Source organism: Spea bombifrons, chromosome 9, assembly GCF_027358695.1.
Source record: "Spea bombifrons isolate aSpeBom1 chromosome 9, aSpeBom1.2.pri, whole genome shotgun sequence".
Classification (NCBI taxonomy): Eukaryota; Metazoa; Chordata; class Amphibia; order Anura; family Pelobatidae; genus Spea; species Spea bombifrons.
Window position 1 is genome coordinate 22210981 of NC_071095.1, and position 21944 is coordinate 22232924.

The 21944-nt window shown below is 47.2% G+C and overlaps 1 protein-coding gene across 4 annotated transcripts; it reads left to right on the forward strand.

The window, feature by feature from the left end:
* On the forward strand, positions 1-16910 carry ANKRD35 (ankyrin repeat domain 35). Of its 4 annotated transcripts, none has more exons than XM_053475066.1 (13): positions 1-218; positions 9511-9641; positions 10052-10140; positions 10593-10657; positions 10826-10883; positions 11188-11261; positions 12001-12107; positions 12643-12824; positions 13013-13053; positions 13322-15619; positions 15756-15845; positions 16145-16210; positions 16766-16910. In XM_053475066.1, exons 1-13 carry the CDS (start codon positions 147-149, stop codon positions 16832-16834), a joined length of 3342 nt encoding a protein of 1113 aa, XP_053331041.1. In that variant the 5' UTR covers positions 1-146; the 3' UTR covers positions 16835-16910. The 4 variants fall into 4 exon arrangements, with proteins under 4 accessions (XP_053331041.1, XP_053331042.1, XP_053331044.1 ...); XM_053475067.1 differs by having other exon boundaries at positions 13016-13053; XM_053475069.1 differs by lacking the exon at positions 1-218 and adding an exon at positions 6040-6233.
* Positions 16911-21944: the final 5034 nt, after the last annotated feature.

Sequence of the window (21944 nt, forward strand, 5' to 3'; positions counted from 1 at the left end):
GTGTCACTATGCCCCCAGACTTCTGACCCTGTGGATTGTGTGTGTCTCTCTGCCCTCAGGACGCTCAGCCTGTGGATTACGGGGGTCCCTGTGGCCCAGAGACCTGACCCTGTGGATTTGCAGTGCCTCTCTGCCCCTGACGCTGAATGGTTGGAGAACAGAGCGCCATGAAGAGGTGGCAGTCCTTGTTTGTGAAACAGACGTACAAACCATCGGCGGTAAGTACGCGAGGGAAGCTGCAGCGAACGCTCTCTGATGCCACGGAATTCATGGAGCGCTTCAGTGATGGGGGGCAATAGATATTATGGCAGGAATGGTCACCGTGTAAAGTGGCAGCGTGCAGCGAATGGCAGTGCGATCACTCACTGTAAGGTGGCAGCATGCAGTGTAAATACTATCGGGTGGCAGCATGCAGTGAGGGGGGGCATGATCACTGTAAGGTACATGGATTAATCCGCCCCAGTCGCACCTGCCACACAGGGGCACTTTTAGTTTAGGGGTGTGGTTAGAGTTGTGGCTGGAGGCAGGGCTTTACTCAAACACTTTATATACCTTCTTGCCCTATTTCTGGCTATTTGTGTAACCAAGTGGGGCATTTAGACGGGGCCACATAACGACATCAGCAACATAATTAATTTTGGCTATAGGTTTTACGTTTTTCCGTAATTTGGGTTACTTTCTGGAGCTCTGTATTAACTCTAAAAGCTCCTGAAGGGTCCTCTGTCACTAAATGGTTACACCTGTAGAGGTGGCAGGGAGCCGGCGGGGGCCGATGTCTCATGGGCGCTCTGGGTTTGTGTGAGCCGTCTGAATAATGACGTTAGACTGGGCCGCCAGACACAAAAGGACTCTTTGGGCTTTCTTACACCCATTGTCTGTAAGCTTCCAGGTTGCGATGTTTACACCGGAAAGGGCTCCTTATTCACAGAGCACCTGTGTACACACAGCCCAGACTCCGTGTCACTCGCACTCAACAACTCGTACCGAGGCCTGCCTTCCTGCCCACCCAGCAGCTCTGGAATAAAGGAGCGAGTGTGTGCTAGTGTGTGCTAGTGTGTGTGTGTGTTAGTGTGTGTGTGTGTGTTAGTGTGTGAATGTGTGTTACTGGAAAGCCCCAGGAAGGTGTTGTGGTGGCATTTTTATGAACACGATGTGGGTTTCTGGGGGTGGAGAGCAGGGGGAGAGGCTGACTTGAAGCCAACAGCCCAAAGCTAGAGGGGGCTTGGTACATATGGGGGCCTGGGGGGATGCAAGCTTTTCTGGGTGACCAGGGTACCAGCCAGGTAACGCCTCTACCCCATCTGACTCCCCCTTGCTATAATTGTTTTGGGGAACTGGGAGGGGGGGCTTTTCTGAGCACTAGCGCCCCCTGGTGGAGTATCCTTGTACTTTTCATTTGCCCATGAAAATTTACCGGCAGATCAGCCCCCATTCGACTTCCCAGCAGAGGACAGGGACTCATTACCACTCTACTTGTGCCCTGCCCTAGCCTTGGGCACCCTGTGCTCAGGATGCGCCATACACTGCCATAAGCCTGGCAATAAGGGACTATTCTTTGTGTTGCAGGAGAAAGGGAGACATTTTGGTATTACATGGCATACGCAATCGTAGTCGTCGAGACTCTTCTACCCGAAAGATGTCTTACCCCAGAACCCCACCTTTTAAGGATATCCACCTCCCAGTAGTTGCCATCGCTCTACTCTAAATCCCCATAATAGGTCCGGTCTTTAGAGAGGCTGCCGGGAGCACGCGCCCGCGGGGGGGTATATTACTAAATCCTGGCAGATGGTATCACACGCCAAGCTGGCACCTCTTACTAAATACTGTTAAGGCTCCTTTCATCGCTGCTCGTTAGATAAAAGATGGCTACGCGGCATCTGATGTGCATCGGGAGTCATCTAGAAGGAATAAATATCACTAGAACCAGTAATTATTGGACTTAATCTAATCTCAAGTGACTGCTTTGCTCCAAAAATAAAAGGCCACGTGCAAATGAGACCACCTGGCTCATGGTCATCTGACGCAGGTCACATGGTTAGTTTGCCGCATAGGGTAAAAACAAATAGGTCTATATTACATGAAACGAGTAGGTTTGGTACAGCCGACACCTCTATTGGCTGATTGAATTACATTAGATTGCAAGCTTTTGAGGCTACTTAGGATCTTAATGGAGACCCTTAATAGAGTTCATACCTCTATGGTATATAAAAGCCGTATTCCGCACTAAGCTGCGCCATGCGTTTTCGTTTGTGTTCATATCCCTTTAAGACAAAGATGAAACATTTCCAGAACAATGACACAGAACACGGAGTATTATTCCTTTGCCAAGCCGCGGAGTGAAATAAGGTAACGGGGCCCTGCGGAGAGCGCGGGTAATAATGACGGTGCTTAGCTTCTAGCCGCTCGGAATATCGGTAACGTAATTACAGGGTTCCGGGGCGAGAGACAGAGAGGAGGCGCCGTGGTGGCACCTGCTGCTGCGATGACATTGAAGTGTTTAGTGAATAATCATGACTTGCTTGTACTGTAAATACCCTGGGAACGGGCAGGATTCCTCACGCGCCAAGAGTCATTAAAGGGGCTGGAACACCAAAAAAATACATGGTCAAAGGGGGAAACGCAGGTTGGAGGTCTTTGGGGGGGTCTCTGGAACTCGAAGCCTTGGCACACTCGCCCTCCTAGAGCATTAATACTATAATAGTATAATATAATAATATAATAGTATAATATAAAAGTATAATAGAATAGAATAATATAAAAAGTATAATATAATAGTATAATATAAATAAATAGTATAATATAACAATATAATAAATGATATAATAATAGTATAATATAAATAGTATAATAAATAATATAATAATAGTATAATATAAATAGTATAATATAATAATATAATATAAAAGTATTTGGCGATCGGTTGGGTTATGGGGAGTTGTCCCATTAAGCAGACATTACCCGGCTCATCCCGTGGTTGACAGGCAGGTGAGGACAGGGCCTCGGCTACATACGCAGACATGTAATGATTTTACAGGGGGGGTAATAAATCCTGAAGCCAATAATTGGTCGGAGATTAACACTCGCCCCCCCAGGGCATTCTTGACTTTTTGTTTGCAGTATTAACCTTGGCACTGTAGCACCTGTTTAGGTGAGAAGGTCCTTTTAAAGGCACAGTCGTGGAGTCTTTTCTGCAAGGGGCAGCAAGGGAGTTTTTCCTAAAATTCGAGCTAAACGACTGGTGTGTTCCTCTCTGCTATATCACAGCTGAAATCCCTGCTTGAATACAGGTGACTTCATCTAGAATCCCTTTGCCTCCTGACCAGTCATGGTTTCCATAAAGACCTTTATTAGAACCATTTGGTTACGGGGGGGATGACGACTAGGGAAGGAAGACCGTTAAGGCAGGGTAGGGTATATAGGAGGTTTGCCAGGTTACTTTTGCCCATGAGCAGCATGAAAAAGGATTGCTTATGACCAAGTCATTGCGGGTGTCAGAAAACAGGGCACTGGTCTAGGATGGCGATATGGAGCATGTTTGTGGCCAACAAGCAATGACAGAAGCCAATGGCAAGTTGAAAAAGTATAAAGGACAGGGAATTTGAATTAGTTTTAGCCAAGAGTAGAGAAAACTTGCATGTCACTGGATGGACGAAGATCACGGCCATACCGAGTACAGAAGTGTCCTCTCCCGGCAAATCGAGAGATTACGCTCGTTGCGGACATCAAACGGATCAAGGGCCGAGTCTTTAAAGTACAAACGTCATGTTAATCTAGTGTTTGGGGCAATTGTTTCCAGTCCACCATGCAAGAAGCCGGATAAAAGAAGCGATTGTCAGACATAGGCTGAAAACTCATAAACGTTCAACTTTAGAGTCTTCCTCCAGAGGACCTCATCAGCTGCAGCCGGCCGCCGACGTCCTCCACCAGTTCTGGACCTAACTGCGCTTATTCTTCATAGGAGAATCCAGTGGAAACCACCGGCTGGAGGACTTAAGGCGAGAAGCCCTTATCTCTGGCACCATCATGTTGTAAGGAGCTGGCTTCGCCTCCTGGCCAGAAAACATTCACGTTGAGTAGACCTGATGATTGGAGCCGGAGACTAGATCCACAACGAGGAATACGAGTTTAGATGAGAAACCCTCACCCTTCTGTTTCCTTTATGTTAAGATGTTACGGAGGGTAAAACAGTCTCTCCTGTCACACAAGTGGCTGGGAAAGGTCCAACCGAGGCCGTTGTCTGGTGGAACGGAAGGGGGTAAGCAAACAGCCGGCAGGGTATTTTGACCAGCGTGAGCGGATGTTTTTGCGTATGCAAAGCAGGGCAGGATACGCGTCCGTCTTGTTTGTGGACTTGCTTCCAAATCACTTTTTTGGTGTAGATGCCAATCGGGCCGGATCACCGACACGCGCAAAGCTCCAGAACCACACTAAGAATTTAAAGAAGTAACCTTGTATTGTTTGTTGTGCATTCCGAGGCCGTCTTCGTAGTCAACCATGGAGCCGGTGACATACTTACCTCCAACATTCCCATAGGCCTGACCCAAGGAAGCGGGTCAACCATTCCCTCCATGGCCACCGTCTTAAGGACTATGGTTGCACTGTGGCCTCCTTAACGGGTCACCTGGGTAGAGATCTCCATTGTAGCAGGCTAGTTGAGCTTTCCCTACCGAACTGAGGCTACGTCGGAGCGGTTCTGAGACCATCGTTTGCTGGGGGGGGGGTTTGTTTGGGGAGTACGCTTTACGGTAATGTCGGAAAGCCCCCACTGGTCAGCCTCGAGCTCCCTAACTCTGCGGCCGTTCTTACTCCGTATAAACGTGTAAAAAGTTTGGTAACGTTCTGCGTGGAATCCACCGAGAAGCTAAGAAATAGAATCGGCCTCTACAGGAGGTGCAGAAAGTTACATCGTTTCACACAACAACTTGTTACTTAATTATACAGATCGATTCTATGTTTTATGTGGCATTAAACCCGTCGCCTGCGCTACCAACAGCCCCCGGACACGTTCTAGAGCTAGCCCACGGGGCGATACTCAGTCCTGCTATGCTTGTTGGGCATGGACACGCACGCTGCACATTCACCGAGAGCCCCACGCTCGGGATCTGCCTCGCTCTGCGTGTCCCGACCTGACTCGAGTTTCGCTCTGACACCCAGGGAAGGGAGGGATCTTATTTATCACGGAAATAAAGAGGATCACCTGGGCGACAGCCCCGAGTCCTGTCTCAACCACAGACTGCCTTGGTTTGGGGGGCTATAGAGACCCCCAGTAAAGGACGTCGCATTCTGGAACAATATAACGTACACCGTACTCAGCCGTCTCTCTGTGTTACCTTCAATGAAGCTACCGAGATTCCAAATTACCCCGACACCTATTCTGTTCCCAGCGCCGTATATCAAAGGCTCCCCCTATCAAATTGCACTGCCCCGGGGCTCTCGGTTTCATGTCTGCGGTGGGACCCGGGGGCAAATCTAGATGCCTGGGACAGGGAAAACACCTTCTTAACTCTTCGCTCTGCCCTCTAATATTCAGGGTGCGGTGAGAACGTCACATACCGGGGGCAGAGAAGACCCTCGGAAGGGGTCTATCCGGCTGCGCTCTCCCCCCACTACAGGCGGTGACCCCAGTACTGTCTCCCCAAAGGGTTAACTCTAAACTACCAAGAGCTCAGATACCCCGAACAGCACCATTACCTACAGCCTACATGGCGTTAAGAACATTTAATGTGCTATTAACTCTTTAACAGCCGAGACGATTACCTCCAACAAGCCTTAAAGCAATGCGTTTCAACCCTTTTAGGGGGTGGGGGGGTATTTGAAGGAAGGACCACCAAAAGGTGTCACAAACTTCTTCCCCTCTTGGGTGAAAGGATTAACCCTACAGCTCCCGGCACTGTGACCAACACACACACACGTACTGCAGGGAGAGCCAGCGCACAAAGTGTTAAACATGTTGTCCCATTGCAACACACAGACATGTGAGTGCATGTGGGAGTGCATCTACTGGCTCCACTCTCCCCGCTCCACTCTCCCTCTCACTCGTTGTGTGCCGTGTTTGCTGCGGCTGTCTCTGTCACGCTACCCGTGCCAATCTCCCCGCGGCACCCCGTCCCATCCCTGGCGTTCTAACAAGATGAGCCGCTAGCCGGCCGCGGTCAGAAGACCCTCAGGAAGAAGGCAGGAGCAGAGAAGGATGAAGAAAATATTTTCCTGTTCGACTTCGCAAGTCCCCGTGGGTATTTATAACGCGGCTGCCGGCTTGGCGCGTGGGTTCGGTGCCAAGGGCCACTGCTGTCCCTGCTGGTTTAACCCCCTCTGTCCCCGGGGGAAAGTAACGGGGGGCATCTTGAACCAGGGGCCATATTAGTAAGTTAGAGGGATGGATAAGGTTCAGGCTGTTCTGTAGGATGAGTGGATCCATGGAGCAGCTATCCAGCAGAGGTGTTAGAGTAATGCTTGCAAAGCCTTTCTAAACAGCCCCTTTAGGAACACAGCTTCTTAACATGCCCCCCATAGACATAATGCACCCTGATCCCTCCAGAAACTGCCCCACCGGGGGTTACGGTTACCCCAAGATGTGTTTTTAGTGGAAAAGCCGGCAGCTGGCGCCCCAAGTAGCGGTCAGTGGGGGTAGAAGGGGACGCGGTAATGGCTCTTTGTTACAGTGACGGGGACGCGGTGTTGTACACAGTGACAGGGACGCGGTGTTGTACACAGTGACGGGGATGTGTTGTTTTATACAGTGAGGGGGACGCGGTGTTGTACACAGTGACGGGGACGCGGTGTTGTACACAGTGACGGGGATGTGTTGTTTTATACAGTGAGGGGGACGCGGTGTTGTACACAGTGAGGGGGACGCGGTGTTGTACACAGTGACGGGGACGCGGTGTTGTACACAGTGACGGGGACGCGGTGTTGTACACAGTGACGGGGACGCGGCGTTGTACACAGCGACGGGGACGCGGTGTTGTACACAGCGACGGGGACGCGGTGTTGTATACAGTGACGGGGACGTGGTGTTGTATACAGTGAGGGGGACGTGGTGTTGTACACAGTGACGGGACGCGGTGTTGTACATAGTGAGGGGGACGCGGTGTTGTACACAGTGACCGGGACGCGGTGTTGTACACAGTGACCGGGACGCGTTGTTGTACACAGTGACCGGGACGCGTTGTTGTACACAGTGACCGGGACGCGGTGTTGTATACAGTGAGGGGGACGCGGTGTTGTACACAGTGACGGGGACGCTGTGTTGTATACAGTGACGGGGATGTGTTGTTTTATACAGTGAGGGGGGCACGGTGTTGTACACAGTGACGGGGACGCAGTGTTGTATACAGTGACGGGGACGCGGTGTTGTACACAGTGACGGGGGGGCGGTCGCTGGGACAGGGCATTCGGTAAATATTTATTATACGCGTTAGGTTAAAATGCCTCTGGTTCTGCAGACGTGTGATACGGAGACCGGTTTGTCGAGTTGTTGCACGCTATAAATTTGTGCCGGTGTTCTTGGTCCTGGGACGCGGCGGGCGGCCGGTGACCCCCGTCACAAACCGCTCATATTAACCAATCAGATCCCGACACCATCGGTGTTTAAATCCCGGTATACAACCCCCCCCCCGGCCGACGCATTCTCCACCGGATCGGGTTTCAAGGTAACTCAACACCTCAAATCCCTGACTGTGCGGGCACATAAAAGCAATGCCCCCCTCCCCACTTATACTTTTTCCACCCCTGTAACAATCTATTATACTTGGGGCAGGATTTCTGCCTTCCGCACAAGGAGCAAAAAGCACATTATACTGAGTGAGACCTGCGCACACCTTAGTACATACCAACTATCTCGTCTCTCAGCCTTGCATAACCATGTATTTGCATGTAGCGAGCGTTGGATGTTCTAATCAAGTATTTGGAACCCTTTCAGTTTCGTAGCCCAGCGGCTGCCGCCATGACAGCGCCGTGTACTACCTTCCAAGGAATAAACTTCCCGGACTTCTTAAAGTTCTACTTTAGCGTCTCCATCAGCAGCCCCGATGGGGTCTCGCCGATTACTGCATCAAACGATGTAGCTGCTTCCCTCCATCTCACCGGCGTTCGGCTGTAATGCTATCCGTGGCCCCGGCGGACAGAGAGGTTGTCGGCTGAGACAGCGTGAAACGCGTCTTACCGTCACTCTCACGGAATGAACATTGGACTGGTTTGCCAAGGGTGTCCCCAGCCCTGTGCTCCAGGGCTGGAAACATAAAAGGCGGCGCGGACGCCATGGCAACCGACAGAATGGTACCATCGCAGCAGCATTCCATTGAAATAATTGGAATGTTAGAAGAAGTGAAATGTTCTGCGGCTTCCTTCCTTCGGATCTCTGCTTTAATGTTCCTGCGCTGCCCAGGACCTCTTTCCACATCTGGGTCAGACGCCCGCGCATGCACTTCTTCCACGCTCGGCTGGCGATGAGAAAACATTCTGTCGCTTTGCACGCTGTATTAAAATTAGGAAATTATGTCTTTGGCCAAACGTCTATTTTTTTGGCAGGCTTTTTAAAAAACAAAACAAACAAGAGATTGGCTTTAAATGAAAGGGTCTTAACTTTCCCTTGTTGTGTTTACGCGTCCGGGCGGACCTTGGATCCCGGTCTCTGTGTTTGTCTTTAAGTGCCAATGACCCCGAAACGCACAAAACGGCAGTTTTCCCAGAAATATCGTTACCGCGGCGATATCAACGGCATTTCCTTTAGCGTCTCTGTGAAATTTGTCTGGCGGGTTGAAAAACGCGTCCCGGGTCACTAAGCGGATTCGCGAAATGATAACGTTTTAGGTTTTTATTCTCATAGTGGTTTTTATTAAAGACGTTGGGTGAACGGCCAACAGCTGAAGGTAATTACAAAACACGATTTGATCCTCGATAAAAAAGGATTGCAAGCTCTTTGGGCAATCGACATTGTGACACACGGGCAGTGCCTCGTTACCGCTTTATACCCCGCGATCTATTCCTTGCTACGAGTGCCGTGAGATTACCGGCCGTTTATTGCCCCGTCCGGCCGGGAGCCAGCTATGTAACAGATGTCAGGCCTATGGGGCCTTATCTTCTCAACGGATTGTGGCGGTTACAGCGGCTGGGGGCCGGACGGACACAATGGTCGCACCCTCTGCTTTTGTGTACTCTGCGTGTTAGTGGGAGGTAAGATTCGGAAAGTTTCTTGTTTCATGCGGTACCAACAGAGATATGGAAACAACATTATTTATCCAAAAAAAAACCAAACTCAACAAAATAACCCCAGAAATCTTGGACAGGCACGTTCTTATCTGGCGACGTTGAATGGAATTGTGGTTTACAGGCAATAATGGCGTTATTAGACATCTTAAACAAAATACTCAGGCGTCAATGGCACAAAATGCTGTCAAATTTGGGACTTACCGGGCAGCTTCTGGATGGTCCCATTGTGGCGCCGGTCCATTTTTTAACCATTAATGTCTTGGTTGCTGAGAGACTTACCTGGGGTCTTTTCTTCTGCAGGTGGACAAGTGGATGAGGCATGACCAGAAGCTCTTTGAAGCGGTGGAGAAAGGAGATGCCAAGAAGGTCTCTTCTCTTCTATCAAAGAAGCTCATCAGAGCCACCAAGGCCAGCCCCAAAGGACTGTCTGCGTACGTGGGGCTTCTATACATTTTAATGTCTCGGAAGGGTATTTTTCATCATATTGTGTGTATCTGAAAAAAAAACAGGGTGCAGATATTTACTAAAATTACATCCAATATCGCACCAGTAGCATAAAATAGGTCCACGATCCGCCTCCTCCCAAGCGGGGATTTCACTAAACACAATTTTAGGATTATTTGTATTATTTTTTAAATATAATGGACAAAATTATATTCATTATATATATATGTATTAAAAATATAGTAAAGTATATATTATTTTGCATCACTTCACAGGAATAATATTCACTTTGTTTCCCGAATACACATTGCGTTAGTCTTCATTAGAGAATGTCAGTGTTTGAGGGGTCTTGCGCTGTAACTGAAGAACACGCACCTTCTCGTACTTATTCTTATAGGTTCCATCTCGCCGCAGCCAAAGGTCTCACAGATTGTCTAAATGTCATCCTATCTCACAAGGTGGAGATCAACGCCAAGACTGATGATGGTAATATTAATGTTTATTAACCGCTGGCCGCTATCAGGTTTCTTCCATGTTGGTCCGGTTGGGTTTCCCCAACGCAGCCCTACTAACCTCTAACGCGGAATTGGTCTCAGCCAAAAATATGTAATATGGGAATCATGACGCATGGCCGTTGCCACATGGGGTGAGAGGGCATATGGCTGGTGTTCCCTCAAGACCATGATTACGAGCGCCAAGACATGTCACCCATCACCATGACAGAAAGATGGGTTTTGTTACTCTTCAGATGGTTTCCATTCCATGTTCTGCATGTTCACAGGCCACCAACGTTGACTCAATGAGAGGATGGTGTGGAGATTATTGCGGGGCCGTGTTGCCTTCACTGCTCCATACTGATGGCAGAGAACTCGAGGGACAAGTACACGGGTTCATAGTCACCATACACACGTGTATAATAATGACATATTTATCCGCAGGCTACACCGCGTTACACCTGGCTGCCAACAACTGCCATCCAGACTGCGTCAAGATTCTCCTCCAGGTGAGTCTCAGCCTCCTTCTGACTGCTGAAGGTAAATCCAAGACATATGGCTGACGGTCGATCTCCAACATCCCAAAGTTTCATAAGTCCATGTTGAGGGTGGCCTGTTCTTCTCCTCCGGGGGCCAAGGTTGGCTGCCAAACTGATTGTCTTGTTTGTCGATTTCAGCGTGGCGCCCACGAGGATTCCATCGACTTCCGCAGTCAGACGCCTCTGCACTGTGCAGGTACGTTACGGAGGTAGTTGGGCTCATTTTTTATTTTTTTTATTTTTTTTTATTAATTACAGAAAATAGGAGCTTTCAAAACCTTATATGTAACAAATATAATTCATTTATTCATCTTCAAGGACAGCAGCTCTACATTATAGATGGACTAGGATAGAGATGCGTTAGAACATGTTAAACCTAGACATTTGTTCATCAATTATTATTCCTCAATGTCTTTAACGATGGTCACGCTGTACTAGTCAGATTGTGGATTACGGCTGTTTTCACGTATAATGTATAATTGTTGTCGTGTTTCTTGTAGCCTCTTCTGGTTGCGTTTCCAGCACGTCGTTACTATGCGACGCAGAAGACACTATCCTGGACGCCGCTGATGATGTAGGTTTATCACAGAGGAGGTTACATAATCATCCTTCCATTAACGAGTTACTATTTAATGGGTGAGGGATAGGTTACCTACGGCTTTCGACTCCCACCGTGACCCTAGCAGAATCTCTAAGCGTTCACGATTGTCACATAGAACTTTACGAGACAATGTCTGTTCACTGAAGAACAGTTGGGTTCCCTCTCTACTAAAACGCAGGAAATTCCACTGGCTGCTGGCGACTTATTCAAAATATCCAAAGTATGGTTTGAAATGATTGCTTCCAGCTTGAGGAGCAAGAAAGGGAGGGAGAATGCCAAAAAAAAAAAATACAAAAAAGGGAGGATTTCAGAGAAATAGAGGCCTCGAGGAGCAGTTATAGGAAAGGCTCTGCCTGAACCACCGGGCTTAGATACGTTAATGAAACTTAACATTCCAGATTCTTATCTCCCCTCCCAATGTTAGCCCCAGGTATCTAACCACAGGTTATACAGGAAGTCAGAGTATTGCCCAGAAATCTTATCAAATGACATCACTTCCTGTTATTTAGCTACAGGGGAGGGGGTGGAATGTGTGTGGGGGGCTGATTAAACAAGATAATATCTAATGATAACTTGTTGTAAAAGTCATGCGCTCCTCATCCTCCCTGTTTATTTTTTTTTTAGTATTTCCTGTATTTTTGTTTCCAAGTAAGAATGTTTTTTTTTGTTCATAAAAATAGATCCTAAAGGGGTTTATTTCACACTCTTTCAGGATGGACGGACGCCGCTCATGATCGCTGCTCAGAGGAACCATCCGATGGTCTGCTCCTTACTGCTGGACCGAGGCGCTCAGATCGACCTCACCGAACGAGAGAAAAAGTAAGCAACTCCGGGGGTTCCTAAAATCCCTAAGATCTGACACCCCGCATCAATGGTACACGCAGTATTTACCTAAGCTGTGTATTCGGATTGTATAACCAGGTCTAATTTTCCCCTTCCTGCTAATTTATCCTGTCCGCCTTCGCCTGGTTTTGCCGATATCTATGGAGTCCGTGATTTACAAATTATCACCGCGCTGCTAGCAAACTGGTGATTAAAAATAAAAGGAACGTTGTAGTTCCATCTGTCATCTCCAGGCCCCAGAACCATGGCAGGTATCAGGGTCTTCACCCTTTCAGCGCACGACAATCAGTGTCTCAGGGCCATTTATCTCTAGAATGAGCTTTGGGAAGGAAACATTCTAGAGGAATAGGCAGTATTTTGATTATATCCATGTCTGTCTCTTCCACGTTTAAATGCTGTATTATTACCCCAAATTAGGGTGAGGTACTATGAGAAAGCAATGAAACATAGTGTCTAATTGTCTACTTTAGTAAAAAAATAAATAAAAAATAAAAATGTTCACCATCATCAGGACAGCGCTGATCCTGGCATGCGAGAAGGGCAATCTCCAGGCGGCAGAGACCCTCGTATCTAAAGGAGCGGACCCCCGGCCAAAAGATAACAGGGGCTGCGATGCTTTGGCTTATGCCAGTCAGGCCAGAGATGAGTCCCTCAAGAAACTGGTCCAAGCTGCGCTGGACAGAAGGAAAAGTGGTGAGTTTGTGGCGGCCATACCAGCGAAGCCTAGAGCTGCCGGGTTTCATTGTACAGACACGTAACCGAGTTCTTGTAAGCTTCAAACGTCATGTTCAGTGACAATTCCTTGTATGATGGTTTGGATTGAAATGCTAGAATTAGGTTAAAAACTAAATGTTAATACGGTTTCTCTCCCCCACCCCCAGCAGGAGAAGGATCACAAGAGGAAAGTGCATCTGCTTGCAAGGTAAAGCAATATATGTTAAAGATCACCAATCAGAATGTTGATAAATAATGTCTGGGATAAGCGAAGCTGAACCTCATAACTTGCTCCTGGAAAGGTAATCCCACCCGGGAAAGACTCCTCTTTCAGCCAGACACAAGGAGATACGTTCTTCAACTTACAGAAGAATGCATTGCTAGAGGTCTGATTATAGGCCGCATATACCTGTTTTATAATTCATAAGTTTGAGGTCATATAATAGAAAGATGACTCAATATGTACATCCTTTCAGGTACCTCCTCAAACTAACCTTCGAGAGCAGGAACTGCTGAACATGTGGAAGAGGAGATATGAAGAAGAACAGAAGAGGGGCCTATGGTTACAGGGAGACCTGATGATGAAGACTCAAGAGCTGGAAAGCATTATGGAGGAGAGCCAGCTAGAGAAGACTAGACTCAAGAAACTGGTGGAAGAGTTGAGTGGTCTTCTTGATGGCCAAGCAGAAAGGCAAGGAGCCACTGGACAGGAATCTTACCCGCCTGACCCATGTGGGCTTCTAAATCGGGTGCTAGAGCAAGTAAAAAACGCCAATGAGCATCAACAAAAAGAGAGAAGACGACACGAGGACGCGGTGAAGATGCTTAGGGAGAGGATAACAGAGGTGGAACAGCAGCAAACACATCATCAGGAAGAAGTGAAGAACCTGCAAGTAGCCACGACCGCTGCCAAAGAGAACGAGGAAAGCGCACGTCAGAGAGTGGCCGAGTTAGAAGGTCATCTGGAGAACATGAGAGAAGTCCTGTCTCAGTTTGAGAAGCGGAAGAGAATACAGAGCACGGTGGTTGAGGACCTAGAGGAAGAGATCTCAGAGATCACTCAGGAGAAAGAGGAACTTCTGGTTTTATTACAAAAACTCCAGGGTCAGGAAGATGTTCTGATTGACACCAGGACGGACACGCGTAATAACGACCAGGTCGTAATGCAAAATAACATCAAAGCATTGAAGGAATTAGTCCAGACGTTGCAGAGTGACTCTACTAACAGGCACACGAAAACAGCAGATGCGCTGGGGGGGAGCGAAGCATTTAAGAACGGCTCCGGGTTGGTGTCTTTGGACGCCTTAGAAAAAAACGAAGGGAACTGGGAAAAGATCATAAGAACAATAGAGAAATACCTTGACAACATCGAGAGGGCTCAACAGAACCTGGTTTTAAGTACATCAGAAAGGCGTGACTCCGGACTTGTTATGAATGGGTCTGTAGGTGAGCACAAGACGGAGAACAATATGGAGGGACTCAACCACCAGAAAAAGGTGGAAACCAGTGTGCCATGTCTACAAAGTGAGTTAATACAACCTTCTGATAACCGTACGGTGGGAAATGAATCGACGGCACCGGGAATCTCTAAGACTTTGAGTTCCCCCTCTACGCAGGGAAGTGAGCAGGCTGGTGCTGACACCATCCACTCACTGAGACAAAACGTTTCAGAGCTTCAGTTTGAGTTGTCGTCACTCAAAGCGACCCATAGCAATCTTCTCACCCAAATGAACCACGCCAGCCAAGAGAAGCATAATTTAGAGGAAGGGCTCCTTGCCTTGCAAGAACGTCTACAGGCAGAGTATGCTCTGAGGCAAGAAATGGACAATCTGTGTAAGGATTACAAGCAGCAAGTTCTTCTCCTGTCGGACGAGCTGCTGGCCGAGCAGGGCAAACTCCAGAAATTGACCTCGAGGCTGGAGTCCCAGGAGAATGAAATGCTGATGCTGAAGGACAGCTTCCCACCAGAAATATTACGAGAAGGAACCAATAAACGTGGAGAACTGTTCCAAAGCGACACCTTGGAGGAGCTTTACTGGAACGTAGGCACTCTGGTTATGAAATATAACGAAGCATTGCAGCTGAAAGCAGCTTTGCAAAAGGAAAATCATAAGCTTCTGGAAAATCAAGCCCAGAACATATCGATTACAGATCACAACAATATATTGAACGAAGTAACCAACAAATTGGACACCCAGGTTAAGGAAACAGAGATGCTGAAGCAGAGGCTCTTCCAAGCCATGGGGAGCATCGTTGAGTTGAGGGATCAGCTCACAAGTCAAGCATCAAGCTCATTGTCTAGAGTGGAACACGATAACAAGATGGCTGACGTCCAGAGGACAGTAGAATCTTTAAAAGAGGAAAATGACGCATACAAAGTAAACTTGGAGAAGAAGGGTGAGGAGGTTACTATGCTTAAAAAGCAACTGGAACAAAAAGCTGTGGAGGAGCAGATACTGAGATCCAGGGAAGCCGAGAGGATACAGGAGTACGAGAGGCACATGAAGACACTAGAGGTCCGAATCACAGCTTTGAGTGAGGATGTCCAAATACTGTCGGGCAAACTTATGGATGCTTCCAAAGAATCCATGCACTTAAGAGATGAGCTGACATCCGAGAAGGAAAGGTCAACACATCTAGGGGAGAGGAGGAAAGAGCTAGAGACAGAGAGAGACGCTCTGAGGATAGAGACACGTAAACATGAAGAGGAAAATAGTCGTCTGAATGAAAAGTGTGATGAGCATTGCCGAGGTTCTCAGGAGAAACAGGAGAAGGTAAATGCGTAATAATTAAAACCATGTCTGGTCTCTCCAACGGGATAGAAATATACAAACTAGCAGGCGGCGGTAACATGTATGGTGAGGATTTCATCCGCCCAAGTGTTTGACCAGATATTTTTGTTGTTGTAAGATTGAAGAGTTGCTGAAGGAACTAGATTCCATGACCAAGGAGACTGTAGAGCAGCAGATGAAGTGTGAGGACCTGATGGCCCAGCTTGAGGTATGCACTTACAGAGGTGATAAAAACGTTTGAATCGTAAAAAAAAAGGAAATAACTTATTAAAGTAAACCTGTGAACGGCGGGCATTTCACCCTGCCTGTGACGAGGGTGTTGCTGTAGCCTGAAACGTTGACCCTTCGATACAATTCTCTCTTTTCTCCAGATAATCGTTCGCTCGGCTCCTCTGCTTTGCGCTTAAGAGTTTGAGGCTTCTTTTTAAGTTTATAAAGCAAGAAAAATGGCTACTGCTGGTATATGTTACTATAATGTGCGGTATAAATAACAATCATTTCTCTTAGGACACAAACAAACGGCACCAGGAAATCATTTCTATTTACAGAACCCACCTGCTCCACGCAGCTCAGGTAAGGACGTGGAACAGAACGCCTCTATGGGTGATTCAGAACTTTAATGAATACAAATAATCTCTTCTGCCAGGAGTGGGACCTGCAGAACAGGAAAACAGTGTTGTTATAATACAGAAAATGATTACGGCGTGAGTCACACACATTCTATAAAAAAAAAAATACACCGAGTTTTTATACTGAATCAGGAAAATCTGTGTTTATCTGAAAAGACTAACGTCAGAAGTAGTAATCCCATTATATAGATCTAGTATTGTGATCAGTTCTATAGAGCGGGTCTCCAGGAGGACACAGAGATCCAGTGATCCCACTTTATAGATCCCTGGTGAGATCTCCCCCTAGAGTATTGTGATCAGTTCTATAGAGCGGGTCTCCAGGAGGACACAGAGATCTAGTGGTCCCGCTTTATAGATCCCTGGCGATATCTCCCCCTAGAGTATTGTGATCGGTTCTATAAAGCAGATCTCTAGGAGGACACAGAGATCTAGTGGTCCCGCTTTATAGATCCCTGCCATTAGATCTAGAAGGAATTAATTCTGTGTTCTTGTCCATCAGGGCTTCATGGATAAGGATGTCCATCTTACGCTGCACTGGATTCTGAAGATGCAAAACGACATTTACTGAGTCTGATGGACCAAGCGGGATGGAAACTACAACACCCGCCGGACATTAACGGCGTTCTTTGCTTCGTGCCAATTGTTTTGCCCCTGATTTTGCACTGAGAAACACGAACGAAGCACCAAACCCCAACCTAAGAGCCGCCGGCGACATGAAATACACCCTGCGCCCCCCAAACTACCCCACCAAGAGCCGGAGAAAGGACGCCCGACACTGACCCTCCACTAACTGGACTGCCCCTTTACTAATTGGAATGTAGATGCGCTTTAGTGTTTACACGCGCATGCTGAAGCTTTACGGAGCAGACATGCACCTACTCACCAAATAAAATGTCAGGAGTTTAAGGCGTGACTCGAACGGCGAACACAAAATACGTGACAGAATAGTTTAATGTACAAAGAATGCCGGTGCCGCTCCCAGAAATAGACTTTGTTAAAACAGGGGTTTGTGTCTCAAAGGTTCTGAATGATCTTGCTAAGCAGCCCCTCCTACAACTCCCCAGTTTGTGATGTCATCACTCTGGAGAGTAGGTCGCTGTGATGTCACACCCGATAGCAACAACAGACATTTAAAACGGGTATATAATTTATTTTTTTATATGCATTTATAAGACATTACAGTTTATACCCAAAAAAAGATATTTTATTCACAGACCGTTTACAGAGTAAACACTCAGGATAACGAGTCATTTCCCCATTTCCTGATTACCATGCGCGTACCTGAAGCTTTTCCCCCCCAATTCAACTCACTAACCTGTTACCAGCGACGTAAAGTCCAGAATAACTATTACAGCAAGGGAGAGGGTGTCAGAATTCCGAAGGTCAATTTCTCACCATCGTTAATAAGGCTGCACATACACAAGATTCGTTCCTTAACGCAAAACCACTACATTCTGCTAGAGAAAATAACGCAGTACTGTTTGTCAAACTTAAGGCCAAAAGATAATACATCGCAGCCATGGCCTCATGTTATAAAGAAGGGACTTGAAAAGCCATGAATCCCAGGTACTTGCGCCTGTGAAGCCGCTGACGGGAACCTGTGTTCTTTAAGTCCGTAAATCGGTAAAAATCCCAGCGAGGCATTATCCTGTAAGGACTCCGCGTTCTGTTTTCTATGCACCATTGGGGTTACATTAAAAAATATTCCTTTAATATACAAAAGTGTCAAACGTGTATCATGACAAATAACTATGTACTGTACAGAACAAGTGCCTAGATATTAGCACGGAGTGTTACTCCTCGCCCCCGTAAACCCCCAGCGGATGTGAAAAAGTCCGGAGAGACGCGCGGAATATAATCTATTTTCATAAAAAGGGCCTTAATTTGGAACTGTTGTACCAACGTGGTTGGCATACATTATCATGCAATAAAGTGAATATTGTTATTCAAACCACTCAATGCTTTATTGACTATGTGCGATCACGTTCTAGTTATACTATAGGAGGTGCAGATAACCCCCCCCAAAAAAATACTGGGACATCCCAATAAGGTTTGCCAAGGAGCTTACAGTCTAGCGGTATAATGGCAGACCCTGTCCCAAGGAGCTTACAGTCTAGCGGTATAATGGCAGACCCTGTCCCAAGGAGCTTACAGTCTAGCGGTATAATGGCAGACCCTGTCCCAAGGAGCTTACAGTCTAGCGGTATAATGGCAGACCCTGTCCCAAGGAGCTTACAGTCTAGCGGTATAATGGCAGACCCTGTGCCAAGGAGCTTACAGTCTAGCGGTATAATGGCAGACCCTGTCCCAAGGAGCTTACAGTCTAGCGGTATAATGGCAGACCCTGTGCCAAGGAGCTTACAGTCTTGCGGTATAATAGCAGACCCTGTCCCAGGAGCTTACAGTCTAGTGGTATAATGGCAGACCCTGTCCCAAGGTGCTTACAGTCTAGCGGTATAATGGCAGACCCTGTCCCCAGGAGCTTACAGTCTAGCGGTATAATGGGAGACCCTGTCCCAAGGAGCTTACAGTCTAGCGGTATAATGGCAGACCCTGTCCCAAGGAGCTTACAGTCTAACGGTATAATGGCAGACCCTGCCCCAAGGAGCTTACAGTCTAGCGGTGTAATGGCAGACTCTGTCCCAAGGAGCTTACAGTCTAGCGGTGTAATGGCAGACTCTGTCCCAAGGAGCTTACAGTCTAGTGGCATGAAAGGAGTCCTTGCCCCTTGGTGCTTACAGTGCTCCTCACACAGGCCACTCTGCATGGTCTAGGAGTGGTGGGAACCCCGGGTTACCCCTTCCCCCATTTGAGTATCAGATGAATTGTTGTCTGCGGGCGGTTAATTCTATTTACATTGCCAGAACAAACAGGATTTACAATACAGACACAATAACACCTTCACAGCGCAAACACGGGGCAAATCACAAGATCCCGGTATAACCGGCGCAGGGTGCCCTTGTTTCAGGGGTCAGTCCTCTGACACATACTTCTGTCCCAGGCTTCCATCAGCCATAATGTCCCTGAAATCCTCTTAAAGAGACAACCAACATATGCACTTAAATGTATGAGACGAGCGCCGGCCCAGGGGCCAGCTGGATACGCGCGGCCACATGCTACGGGAACACTTTCCTGCTGGTGATTGACAGCATCGGGCAGCGAAGGTACGAGTGTTTTTATTATTATTATTATTATCTTACTTATAAAGCACAACAATGCGCATGCTTCAGTGGTGGGGCCGCATGAGATGCCCCTTTAAGTCTAAAAGGCAGCTTTTTTTTCCGCAGGAACCATTCATTTTATTAAATATTATCCTTAAAAACGACATCAGTGATAAAAGTGTCTGTTGTTTGTTTGTTTGCTTGTTTGTTTGCTTTACGGCGGGTACGTTTGGTCCCACCTGATACATTGTACCCTTCCTTGGACTTGGATTCCTTGGAATCATAGGAATAAAGCATTAAAAAAGTCCCCGGATCCAATTAAAAAAAAGAAACTGGTTAGCTTACTCAATGGGTGAGTGAGATGCGGGACAGTTTGTAGGTATTATTTATATTATATATATATACATACACACACACATGTATATAATTTGGGACCCCAACCCTATGGAATGAAGCGGGTAAGGCCACATGCCAATCACTGTCCTCCCTCCTCCCAGGCACAGTGCTGGCAAACTCCCACAATGCTTTGCTGCCAATCCCCCCACCCCAGGCAACTGTTTCCACGGAGACAGTGGGGAGGAGCCTGAGTCCTGACTTCTGATGTCAGGGAGTGTTTGCAAATAGCAGACTCCGCACGAAAACGTTGAGCAATTGTAGGGCATACAGTGCCAGGGGTGGGGGGCAATTTCAACCCTGCATTAAACCCCCAGGTTACATGCATCCGTGTATAAAGTACTAACAGCGTCCAGATACTGCAGGGATAATGGATCGTTTGGACTGGCAAACACAATAGAGATGTTATACTTTGTACTGAAAGCGTGTTAGACGCATGGAATAGCCTCCCAGCAGAGGGACTAGAAAGAAAGGAAATATACGTATTATATCTAATATGATATTATATGGGATTATAGGTAGTTGGGTGCTGACATATATCCATACTCGCTATTTATACCTTTTGTATATACCAGGGGCTTCCAGCTTTCTTTAACCGCGTGTCGATATCCGACGTCCGTGCGATAATAATAATAATGTCTAAGTGACCGAAAGAGGGCCCGGCTCTGGGGTCTTTCAGAGATCACCGAGAGGCATCACTAACGCATTAAAACTGCTTTTACAGAAGACAGACATTACGTTTCCCATAAGAGCAAGTTACGTACCGCCGCCATGCATTAACTCTTTCCTTTACCGGCACGCGAAAGGTTATTAGCGCAAGGCACGCACTACGTTTTAAGAGTGATTCTGTAAACTCTGATTAACATTCACCGGGGAGGGAGGGGGTCTCTATTTTGTTTTGAATTCTCTATATATTGTGATATTACGCATATATAATACACAATAGAACAAGAAGCTTCTTCACAATTACCGTGAGTTTCATTGTTTGCCCCCACCCCCTTATCACTTATTACATCATACAGTCATTAATGACGGAGGTCTGACGTCAGATGCCCTAATAACGAACATAATATAGGGGGTTATTAGTGCGTCTATGGCCTACCTCGCGCAGTGGAGGTTTCAGGATCTCCTGGCAGGTAATTTCATCAGGCCAGGTGCCTTAATCAATCTGCCCCTCCTAGGCTCAGGTGTGAAGGCCGACCATCTTGCACTTTATTAGGGGGGGCTGAAAAGGTCCATCTGTCACCAAAAACATGTAAAGAAAGGGTTAAATAGATAGTTGTGTAATAGGAATGGTTCTGTATGTGTGACAAGATACGGGGTATATAAGGTGACCCATACATTGTGCTAACGGAACTGCAAGCAATTGTATAGCTCAATAATAAATGGGATTGTGTGACATCACACGAGGAACCGCATGCAAATGAACTACTTCAGTGAGAGAATAATTTGCATACGGTGCCACGGGGTGACGTTATAGAGGATACGGTGGTTGTCTCTTGATTTGGGTTCTGTTACAGCAAAGGCAGTGAAAGGGTTAAACACCCGCTCAGTGCCAGCCTCCCCAGCAAACTGGGTGCGGCTACTAATAGACAATAAATTAACCCTTGGAGGTCATAGAGAAAATCTACCCACAGGGTCAGGTTTCAACACAGCGCCCCCTACAGCCAACCGTAAAGATGCACTGAGAACCTGCATCCAGCCCCCGGCAGCAGCTTTAGCGCATAATATAACAATTCAATACTTTCTTTACCCACACATTGTCAGAGTATTCCATCATCCCACTAGAGTGTAAGCTCCTTGGCACAGGGTCTGCCATTATACCGCTAGACTGTAAGCTCCTTTGGACAGGGTCTCCCATTATACCGCTAGACTGTAAGCTCCTTGGGACAGGGTCTGCCATTATACCGCTAGACTGTAAGCTCCTTTGGACAGGGTCTCCCATTATACCGCTAGACTGTAAGCTCCTTTGGACAGGGTCTCCCATTATACCGCTAGACTGTAAGCTCCTTGGGACAGGCTCTGTCATTATACCGCTAGACTGTAAGCTCTTTGGGACAGGGTCTGCCATTATACCGCTAGACTGTAATCAACTTGGGACAGGGTCTGAATGATGCCACCTAT